This window comes from Nannospalax galili, unplaced genomic scaffold (assembly GCF_000622305.1).
Source record: "Nannospalax galili isolate Female #2095 unplaced genomic scaffold, S.galili_v1.0 scaffold525, whole genome shotgun sequence".
Classification (NCBI taxonomy): domain Eukaryota; kingdom Metazoa; phylum Chordata; class Mammalia; order Rodentia; family Spalacidae; genus Nannospalax; species Nannospalax galili.
Window position 1 is genome coordinate 3,581,642 of NW_008353937.1, and position 11,327 is coordinate 3,592,968.

An 11,327-nucleotide genomic window follows, 5' to 3' on the forward strand; every position below is an offset into this window, starting at 1 on the left:
AAAGCACCCCCCGCCCCCCGGGAATTTTCCTTCACGTCTACTGTGAAGGAACTGGAGGGAACCACAGAGTAGATGCAGTGAAGTTCCAATGTTTCCTCGTAGAATTTATAAAATCAACCCAGTACGTGGAGTCCCGTGCATGCAGCTATATAGAGCTTACCTCTGATCAACTCCGGTGGGGTCTGAACCCTGAAGGACAATTTGTGAATCCTGACCCAGCTTACTCCTTCACAGTCTCCATAGAGGAAGCACGGGGTACAAGGATGGGGCTGTGTGTCCCTCTCCTGACAGACAGGGTGGGGCTGGGACAGGGGCCCAGCATGGCAGCTGATGGGAGATACTCTCTTCCTCCTTCTTTAATTTACAAACCCATTTCTGAAGCAGTACACAGTCTACTTTGTACAGTAACATGTCCGAGATTCTGTGCTTTCATCCACATCATGGGTCAGGTTGTGCTATGTGAGGAGGGTGCTCGGGACACTGTGAGGTGCTGCTGCTGCTGAATCACTTGCTACTGCTTTTCACACTGTCACGTGTTGAACACAAGGCTTCAGGTTTCTTACTGTGGTGACTGGAGCAGGCACGGTCTCAGCTTTCCACCCAGTGACCCAGGACAAGAACTTTGAGAGTCTTACTTCAAGATGAGGCTACCTTAAACCTCTGCGGTAGCAGGTAGTCCATGTCTGTGCCAGTGAACAAACATTTACATTTAGAAGTGCAAGCTAATGAGCATTCCCTTGTCTGGGTGAAGTGACTTTGCACATGTTTGGAACCACTGTCAATTCACAAAGAAATGTTCGAACACACTTCTGAGTCCCTTGGGTCTGTTGGTGAAGTCTGCTCCACATCTGACACTGGGCCTGTGCCATCTTCACATGTGACTCTGTGGTGTGACTCCTCTCTGTTTGTTCCAGGGTGATACTGGACCTGCAGGACCACAGGGCCCCAGAGGGCCAAGGGGCTCACCGGTGAGTTTTGCTGTGAGAGTAATTTACTACACAGTTCAGTGGGGCTGTTACCATGTTGACATTGGATTGGTTGACCTTTGCGTAGATACATATACTTTTTAAAAAATGATGTTCTGTGTCTTAGCAGATACTAAACAGCCACTGCCATCTGCCTCTAGCCCTCTCCTACACATACCGCTGCATAGCCCACTCACAGTCCACCCATAGAACCCACAGGGACCCTAAAGGGGCTGCTATCCTTCCAACTTTGGTCCATTGCCCAGATTGATCCATGTGCTATATCTGAGTTTCCTGTAGATGCTTCCACAAGCATCACAGCTGGTAGCTTTGATACAAATATATCGCCCTTTGTTTCTGGAGGCCAGAGGTGGAGGGTCAGTTGCCAGCTATGAAAGGAAGCATCCCTATGTCTCCACTTTGTGGGGTTAGCAGACTATCCTTACATTCCTTGGCTTATACACGTAACTCCCCATCCACGCTTCTCAGGATGCTCTTCCTCCGTGTGTGTGTGTGTGTGTGTGTGTGTGTGTGTGTGTACCTCCCATTTTCCTCTTGCATAAGGACACCAGTCATATTGGATTAGGGATCCAACATAATACACATCAATTCATGTAACCGATTACATCTCTGGTGTGTGTGTGTGTGTATGTGTGTGTGTCTGTGTGCACCTCCCATTTTCTTCTTGCATAAGGACACCAGTCATATTGAATTAGGGATCCAACATAATACACATCAATTCATGTAACCGATTACATCTCTGGTCATCTTGTTAACACATAACTTCACATTCTGAGGGCCTGGGTGTTAGCATTTCAACATGTCACTTTAACCCATAACACTCTACATGCAAATATTTTGGGTGTTATGCTTTCCTGTTCATACAATAGGAACATCAGAGAGTATGAAGGACGGCAGAGAGGTAGATATCTATTCAGGTGCCGGGTGCTGTGTAAAGAGACAAATGTGACCGACTGAGAGAACTGTATGAGGCGGCAGCAGGTGTACCACACACACAGCATACTGTTTAAGTGAAACTTTGCTTCTAGTGAGTATAAGCACACTCTACAACAGAGGTGGACAGTGCACTATTGTAAGTACGTAGACCAGAGCGGAGTTTACGTTGTCTAATGACATGGTCAGTGTGGACATGCTCCTTTTCGCACCTGCCACTGCCAGTAGGTTTGTCTCTCCAGCGTCACTGCCAGACTCTGAGTGATGCTGTGCTGTGACATCCAGAGGGCTGTGGTGTCTCTAGGCGCTAGGTACTTTTAGGCTCCATCACAGCCTGCGGGTCCACCGCTGGGGACACAAGCTACCCGCTGCTGCCTATGTGCCCTGCTTTGCTTTCCATTGCTGTGATAAACATCATGACCAAGAGCAGCTTAATGAAGAAAGGGTTCATTTGACTCACACTTCCAGTCCATAGTCTATCGCTGGGGGAAGTCAGGGCAGGAACATTGGTCAGAAATGCTCAAACAGAGAAATGCTCCCTACTGGCTTGCTTTCTCTGGACCATGCTCAGCTAGCTGTCTGGACATAGCCCAAGATCACTTGCCCAGTGGTGGCATGGCCAACCGTGGGCTGGGCCACCCCACATCAAATAACCACCAAGAAAATGTACCACAGATATGCTACAGACTGTGTGAGAATAAGATCTAACCCATATAATACACCCCAGCCATCGTGTTGTGCATGACTGTATTTGCAAATAAATTTCACTTATGTCTGTGGTTGTTGTAAATGTGTACACATCTCACAAACCTTCATTTTGCTTTCCTTAAACTACAGACGCACAGGAATGGGTATAGCCCGTGTGATAACCATCTCACAGCCACTGATTTCAAAGTAATATTGCAGTGTTCAGTGCTGGGGACTATGTGAGGTATTGATGTCATTCATTCAGTGTTCCCTTCAGCGAGATTCTGTGCTTTCATCCACATCATGGGTCAGGTTGTGCTATGTGAGGAGGGTGCTCGGGACACTGTGAGGTGCTGCTGCTGCTGAATCACTTGCTACTGCTTTTCACACTGTCATGTGTTGAACACAAGGCTTCAGGTTTCTTACTGTGGTGACTGGAGCAGGCACGGTCTCAGCTTTCCACCCAGTGACCCAGGACAAGAACTTTGAGAGTCTTACTTCAAGATGAGGCTACCTTAAACCTCTGCGGTAGCAGGTAGTCCATGTCTGTGCCAGTGAACAAACATTTACATTTAGAAGTGCAAGCTAATAAGCATTCCCTTGTCTGGGTGAGTGACTTTGCACATGTTTGGAACCACTGTCAATTCACAAAGAAATGTTCGAACACACTTCTGAGTCCCTTGGGTCTGTTGGTGAAGTCTGCTCCACATCTGACACTGGGCCTGGGCCATCTTCACATGTGACTCTGTGGTATGACTCCTCTCTGTTTGTTCCAGGGTGATACTGGACCTGCAGGACCACAGGGCCCCAGAGGGCCAAGGGGCTCACCGGTGAGTTTTGCTGTGAGAGTAATTTACTACACAGTTCAGTGGGGCTGTTACCATGTTGACATTGGATTGGTTGACCTTTGCGTAGATACATATACTTTTTAAAAAATGATGTTCTGTGTCTTAGCAGATACTAAACAGCCACTGCCATCTGCCTCTAGCCCTCTCCTACACATACCGCTGCATAGCCCACTCACAGTCCACCCATAGAACCCACAGGGACCCTAAAGGGGCTGCTATCCTTCCAACTTTGGTCCATTGCCCAGATTGATCCATGTGCTATATCTGAGTTTCCTGTAGATGCTTCCACAAGCATCACAGCTGATAGCTTCGATACAAATATATCGCCCTTTGTTTCTGGAGGCCAGAGGTGGAGGGTCAGTTGCCAGCTATGAAAAGAAGCATCCCTATGTCTCCACTTTGTGGGGTTAGCAGACTATCCTTACATTCCTTGGCTTATACACGTAACTCCCCATCCACGCTTCTCAGGATGCTCTTCCTGTGTGTGTGTGTGTGTATGTGTGTGTGTCTGTGTGCACCTCCCATTTTCTTCTTGCATAAGGACACCAGTCATATTGGATTAGGGATCCAACATAATACACATCAATTCATGTAACCGATTACATCTCTGGTCATCTTGTTAACACATAACTTCACATTCTGAGGGCCTGGGTGTTAGCATTTCAACATGTCACTTTAACCCATAACACTCTACATGCAAATATTTTGGGTGTTATGCTTTCCTGTTCATACAATAGGAACATCAGAGAGTATGAAGGACGGCAGAGAGGTAGATATCTATTCAGGTGCCGGGTGCTGTGTAAAGAGACAAATGTGACCGACTGAGAGAACTGTATGAGGCGGCAGCAGGTGTACCACACACACAGCATACTGTTTAAGTGAAACTTTGCTTCTAGTGAGTATAAGCACACTCTACAACAGAGGTGGACAGTGCACTATTGTAAGTACGTAGACCAGAGCGGAGTTTACGTTGTCTAATGACATGGTCAGTGTGGACATGCTCCTTTACGCACCTGCCACTGCCAGTAGGTTTGTCTCTCCAGCGTCACCTCCAGACTCTGAGTGATGCTGTGCTGTGACATCCAGAGGGCTGTGGTGTCTCTAGGCGCTAGGTACTTTTAGGCTCCATCACAGCCTGCGGGTCCACCGCTGGGGACACAAGCTACCCGCTGCTGCCTATGTGCCCTGCTTTGCTTTCCATTGCTGTGATAAACATCATGACCAAGAGCAGCTTAATGAAGAAAGGGTTCATTTGACTCACACTTCCGTCCATAGTCTATCGCTGGGGGAAGTCAGGGCAGGAACATTGGTCAGAAATGCTCAAACAGAGAAATGCTCCCTACTGGCTTGCTTTCTCTGGACCATGCTCAGCTAGCTATCTGGACATAGCCCAAGATCACTTGCCCAGTGGTGGCATGGCCAACCGTGGGCTGGGCCACCCCACATCAAATAACCACCAAGAAAATGTACCACAGATATGCTACAGACTGTGTGAGAATAAGATCTAACCCATATAATACACCCCAGCCATCGTGTTGTGCATGACTGTATTTGCAAATAAATTTCACTTATGTCTGTGGTTGTTGTAAATGTGTACACATCTCACAAACCTTCATTTTGCTTTCCTTAAACTACAGACGCACAGGAATGGGTATAGCCCGTGTGATAACCATCTCACAGCCACTGATTTCAAAGTAATATTGCAGTGTTCAGTGCTGGGGACTATGTGAGGTATTGATGTCATTCATTCAGTGTTCCCTTCAGACCCATGAGATGGGTGGTGTGAATCTATAGATGAGAAGAGGGGACACAGAGATGTTAATATTTTGCCCAAGATCATCTAGGCAGTCAACCTTCGAGCCAGCCTTTGAACTTAAGCAGCCTGGGCCAAGAATCTGAAACGTAAGGCTCTGTGCTAGAAGAGTGTACACTAGATTGCCTTGGCAGAAAGGTACCCTGCAGGGAGGAGGTTGAATCAGGAGTCTGACATTCATAACAGTTGGAGAAGGGACTGCAGCCTCCATCATGGGTATCATAGAGTCCAGAGGGGCACTTTCATGGAGGGTGAGACATACAGTGTGACTCTGGGGCCTGGGAAGGAAACCGGTCCCAGCCACAACAAGTCCGAGTTCACAGGGAACAGATGGCCCCTAGGGCCAGTGCTATGTGCTGATGTGTTGTGGTCCTTGTCCTGCAGAGGGAGGACCAGAGAGGGAAGCAGGAGAGGTATCATTTCCATAGGGATGAACTGAAGTATATATTTTTAGAGAGACACAGATGGGTGGGTAGGCGGAGGGAGAGAGGGAGGGGCAGCAGGCAGCGCTTGCTGGAAGGGCTGAGCATGCCTGCCAATCAGAAATACCCATCATGTTTCCCATTTCTGCGCTCACCAGCTCGGGAGCCTGTGTACAACCTGGGTCTTCTCTGTGTCTCAGCTGTCTTCTCTGTGATATCAGAATAAGGTCATCTATGCTACATGGTTTTTGGGAGGGTCTGGTGACATGAAGAACACGAATGTCCACAGTCTCACGGGCACATTTTAAGCGCCAAGTGGAGGCTGTGTTTCTGCTCACTAACTCACGAGCTATGCCCTTCATGAGGGCGATGCATTACAGCACAGGTTCAGATCTGCTCCAGCTCAGAGTGGATTCCTCACTTCCCTCTTGGGTTGGTTGCTTAGCATTTTTGTGCCTTGATCTCCCCATATGTAAAATGCTGATAATGTTTGCATTTGGTGTGAGGAGTGGCTGAGTTAGGAGAGGGTCTGATTCAGCTAAAGGCTGTTGACTGTAACATGTTTTGGGGATGCTGACACTTTAGTGAGTCCCTGCATCAGAGGTATAGGACAAGCTGCTGGAAACATTAGAGCCATGCGTCACAGACTCATGGCCGAGATGGAAGTCAAGCCAGGGAGAGCATTCAGTGGGCTGCCTGGTGGGCAGAAAGTGTTGAGTCTCGTGAAGTTGAGCGGTACATTTTAGGCAATAAGGTTGTTTTCTTTTCCTGATCTTTATTATATGAAAAATCCTTTCTTTGTTTTGAGAAAGGCTGTCATGTAGCCCAGGGTAGCCACTAACTCACGATGTAGCTGGGATGACCTTGAGTGCTTGATTATCTTGCTTCTCCCTCCCAAATGCTAGGATTACAGGCATATGTAAACATGAGGAATATTATTGGTTAGATGTGTTTTCCAAAAATATAAACGTGCACAGAACAGCGGTCAAGTTGGAGAATGTTAGATTCGAGATAGTAAGTCTCAGAACCTGGAGTGAATGGGTCCTTCCACTCCCTAACTGAATAACTGCACAAGCCAGAGGCTCCCTGTGCCTCTGACTTTATCTGTTAAGCAGGATTATAATCATGCCCCGGGGCCTGAAGGAGAAGAGCCTGAGAACTTGCTTCCTTCATTGCAACTCATGATGCCGGCCGCTTTCCTGAGTTGTGTCCTGATGGATGCTTGTCTTGTTTGTTTCTCAACCCAGCCTGTAAGAATGAATGGAAGGATGAATGAGCGTGGTCCTGCTTACTGCTTTCCTATGCAGTGTGGGGACCAGTAACTGAGCTAGTGCTTTTCATGCCCACGGACTCATTTAGTTCCATAATAATGTTATGAATTAAATATCAGGAGCTCCCTTTGCATGTTGAAAAGCATCCTCTGTGACATGTCATGGGCTGCAGAGAGCCATATGAGCCTTAGTGAGAATGGCCTGTGGGATTCCTCCACTTGCAGTCAGTATTGCTCTAATGCCCTGTCTGGATGCCCTGATACAGAGTCCTGGCAGGATGATCATTTCTGTTTCTTCCACCAGGGTAGCAGTGGATTACCTGGATCCCCAGGAGACCCTGGCCATCCGGGGGCACCAGTGAGTACTCATCCCAGCTGGGTGATGGTGTCAGGGCCTGGTCTGAGAGAGTCAGAGATTTGCATCACATGTTGTTTAGTGTCCGTCACTGAAACTGTTGGTGGAAAAAGTCCATAGTTAATGGATTTCTGATCTACAGATAGATCAGAAGCTAGAGGATTGGGTTTGCACCTCTTTCCAAGTTTAGCGTACATGTGACTATATACCCAATTACTTGCTGTCTAAACCACAGGGACCTACAATTACTAAATGAAAGGTGTATAGGAAGGTTTCAGTGTTTAATGATTTCAGAGAAGGAAGGAACTGGGTCGTCAAGCAACCTTGACCATCTCCCTTGACAAGGTGGGTGTTCAGCACAGGAAAAGAAGTAGGGCCAGTGGATGGAAAACAAGAAAGACTATCACAGGTAGTAGAAAGAGGCTGGCCTGATTGACAAGAAGAGTCCTGGGCACTGAATAGAAATTTCAGGATTCAGGGTTCAGACCTGTTCAGTGGGGAGACACCCTGGACTAGATGGTTCTCTGATAGACTCGAGGCTTGGCTGAGTTCAAGACCGAGCACTCGTCCTCTGCTTGCCTTACCTGCTGGTATTTTTATTTGCATAGGTTGAGAACTCTGGTCAGGAGCCAATTGCTAATGTGATGCGCCAAGCCACGCTTGGCCAGGGTAGCGTGCTAGCCAGTCCTGGCCAGACTAGCACTGTAGAAATCAGGGTGAGCAGAACTCCACCAATCCCAGGTAGTTGGGATGCTCAGTCACACTGGTAGAGTCTTTCCTGCTGGATGGAGGACAGCTGTGCTGAGTGTCTGCCCACCTGACAGTTTCAGTGTGATTCATCAGGAACCCTGGTGTAGGGTCTGTGGGGCCTGCTGAGACTAGCCAGTAGGGTAAGGTTGGATTATGAGGATGGATCCACCCAGAAGAGGAGCTGATCACATGTCATGGCTTTGTGAAAACCTGACACATTAGGCTGCACAAACTCCCCAAAGGTTGCAGCCTCTGCGCTGTGAGGCTCGGCTGCCATGTGGGAAGCAGTGTGCCACCTCAGCCAGGGTCTCTTGAGGTGTCATATGTGTCTGGACTACATGGCTCCATTACATGTTGTCTCTAGTACCTATCCCACACTGTATTGCTGCTTCAATAGACAGGCCGTCCTCCATCTGTGGAGGTGTTCCTCCCTTGCCTTCCTCCCCCAGCCCTCTGCAGTGACATCAAGGCCCACAAATCCCATGTCTCTTGCTGACCTACCCTCCCTCCACTGCAGCGAAGGGTCTTCTATATGGTGGATGTCTAGGGCTTCGTAGTTAGCAAGCTTATCAAGTTTCTGAATATTCTGGAGTTATTAGCACCTGACCTTGAAGAACGAATTCCCTGTTTTCACTTCACAGGGCCAGAAGGGAAGCAAAGGGGAAAATGGCAGCCCAGGACTTCCTGGTTTCCTGGGTCCCCGGGGGCCTCCTGTAAGTAGAGAACCCCATGCAGTCAAGATGCCTGGCTCCACGTTCAGCCTTCTCCTCTGTTCTCATATCCCTTTGTTCAAGTCATGATAAGAAGGTGTGGAGTCAAAGTGCTCGTGATTTAGGAGAGTAGAGAGCCACGTCCGCATGGGATTCCCAGGCCCACCACTCTCTAACCTTGAGACCTTAGGAAGGTTCTATAACATCTCAGCCTGCGGCTGTCTCCTTACTCAAATACTGTGGCGTGGGGCTGGAAAGATAGCTCAGCAGTTAAGAGCACTGACTGTTCTTACAGAGGACCCAGGTTTGATTCCCATCATCTACATGGCAGCTAACAGCTGTCCATAATTCCAGTCCAGTTTCAAGGGATCTAACACCCTTTCCTGAACTCTGTGGGCATTACATACATACAGGCAATACACTATATATATATATAAATCAAATAGTGGAACAGCATATCATCCATCCACTTCTGAGGAGTCAGTGAGATAGTCTACATAAAGGGCAGCTAGGTGCCCACATTTTACAAAATTTATTCCTTACTTATAAAAACAAGATCAGTTGTCTGGCTCTTCCTGCAGGTTGGTGGCTGGTGACTGTTCTTTATATATCTTACTGCTTCTAAGTCTCATGGTACCCTATGACACAGGTGCAGTGACTTTTCCCATTCTACAGATGAAGAAACTAAGGCAAAATGAACTTAAGGCGTTCATGAGGAGGTTGTCTAAGGTCACAGAGTCAATCAATAGAGCAATCGAATTTGCATTGAGAATCCAGTTTCTTTGTGTCATCTTACTTCACCCACTGTGACCTGTTGCTCAGAGCTTTCTCCTTCCCTCTGACAACTGGTGAAACTGGCGCCCATGGAGGCCTGCGTGGTGAAGTCACATGAGTCCCATTGACAATGATTCCAGAACCAGAGGGCCCCATTCCCACTCTGGGACAATTCTGAACCTTCCCCTGTTTGAGCTGACCAGAGGGTCTCCCATGGGATGACCTGTCAGATAGGCCTTTGCTGGAGCATGATCAGTGAAATCTCCATCAAGAAGATTGTCATGAGCTGGTCTGATGCTGTCCCTCCAGTGACCCTGTGTTCTATTTCCTAGGGAGAAGCTGGAGAGAAAGGAGCTCCAGGCAAGGAGGCAAGTATTCCTCACTCCCGCCCTTTCCCATGGAATCACAGATGGGCACCAAGCCTGGGAAGCCTGTCCAGGGCCCACAGCCCTGAGCTCCACCTACGTCAATGTGCTTTTTGTACTTGGGGTAATGTTTGAATTTCACAGATTCTCATAAGTCGTGCAGCCTCTGGGGTCACCAGGTCAATGAACCTCTTTTCTTACCTACCCTCAGCGTCAGCAAAGTTCTGTCAGCTCCAGTTTCCTGGTGCCTCTCAGTTCTGTCCATTGCTTCGAAATGGTACCTGATCCAATCTGTCGTCCTTCTTCTCGTGGACCATTGCAGGAGCCTTCTGCTGGGGTTTCATTCCCAGTGTTCTGATAAAGTGCTGCAACCGAGAGCAACTTGGGGTTGGGGGGTATTTCAGCTTACAGTTCCAGCTTGCAATTCATCATTGTGGGGAAACCGAGGCAGGAACCTCACACGCTGGTCACATCACATCCACTGTCAAGAGCAGAGCGAAATGAATGCCCGCGTGCACGCTTGCTCGCTAGTTTGTCCTCGGCTCGATGTCTCTAAGCCTATACAGCTCAGGACCCTCTCCCTAGAAGATGGTGTCACCCCAGCAGACTAGCTTTCATGCATCTGTTAACTTAATCACGATGCTCTCCAACAGACCAACCCAATGTAGACGGCTCCTCACTGAGACCTTTTCCCAGCTAATTCTAGACTGTGTTGAGCAGACCATGAAAGCTAACCATCACTCCTTCTGATGTTCCTCTATTCAGTCTTGAGCCTCTGTGGCAGAGGTCTGTGGTCATCAGCATTTCAGACCACTTTGCAGCTGAAATCACAGCCCTGCTCTCCCGTTGCAGCCCAGTGGCCTCCGTGATGCCCCAGTACCACCCAGTGTTCCTCCTTCTCTTAGCTGATGCCATTTTGGCCCCTCCCTGGAATGCCAACTTGGTTTCTAGGGCTCCCTCCTCGGGTAGACCACCAGAGGGGATGCCCTACTGAACACCTGCTCTGTTCTGTCCCAGCATAGAAGGCTAGCTCCCAGAAGGCACACAAAGTGTTTGATGATTAGAATGAACAGATGCGGAGAAAAGACTTCGAAGGAAGTCCCTCGTGTGTACCAAAGCCTGCTCCCTTCCCTTTGTCACAGTGTGCCTTTGGGCCACTTTTGTAAGTGGCTGTCTCCCTTGAAGAGGGATCAAGCATGTTTGGGAAGACTTTGCTCCTAGCCCAGTTGCAGACTCATTCACTGGACCTATCACACACACACACTTACTGGATTGGGGAAGGAGAGATGTTTCTGAGTCTGCATCAGCTCCAGGTGCTAGTAGTGACGCCGCTGCCTATGTGAATCCTCTCGAGCTCCCCAATGGCCCTTCAGAAAAATATTCATGTTCGCAGGCTCCCCAGGTCTTCCCTAAC

The 11,327-nt window shown here is 48.4% G+C and overlaps 1 protein-coding gene across 1 annotated transcript in view; it reads left to right on the forward strand.

The window, feature by feature from the left end:
- LOC108491692 overlaps positions 1–11,327 on the forward strand; it is a gene marked incomplete at its 3' end in the record, with an annotated part of 53,192 nt that overhangs the window by 40,491 nt on the left and 1,374 nt on the right. Inside the window, exons 10-14 of the mRNA XM_017802699.1 lie at positions 915–968; positions 3,383–3,436; positions 7,264–7,317; positions 8,706–8,777; positions 9,881–10,037. Of these exons, the coding sequence (XP_017658188.1) occupies positions 915–968; positions 3,383–3,436; positions 7,264–7,317; positions 8,706–8,777; positions 9,881–10,037 (391 nt within the window). The remainder of the gene's footprint in view (positions 1–914; positions 969–3,382; positions 3,437–7,263; positions 7,318–8,705; positions 8,778–9,880; positions 10,038–11,327) is intronic.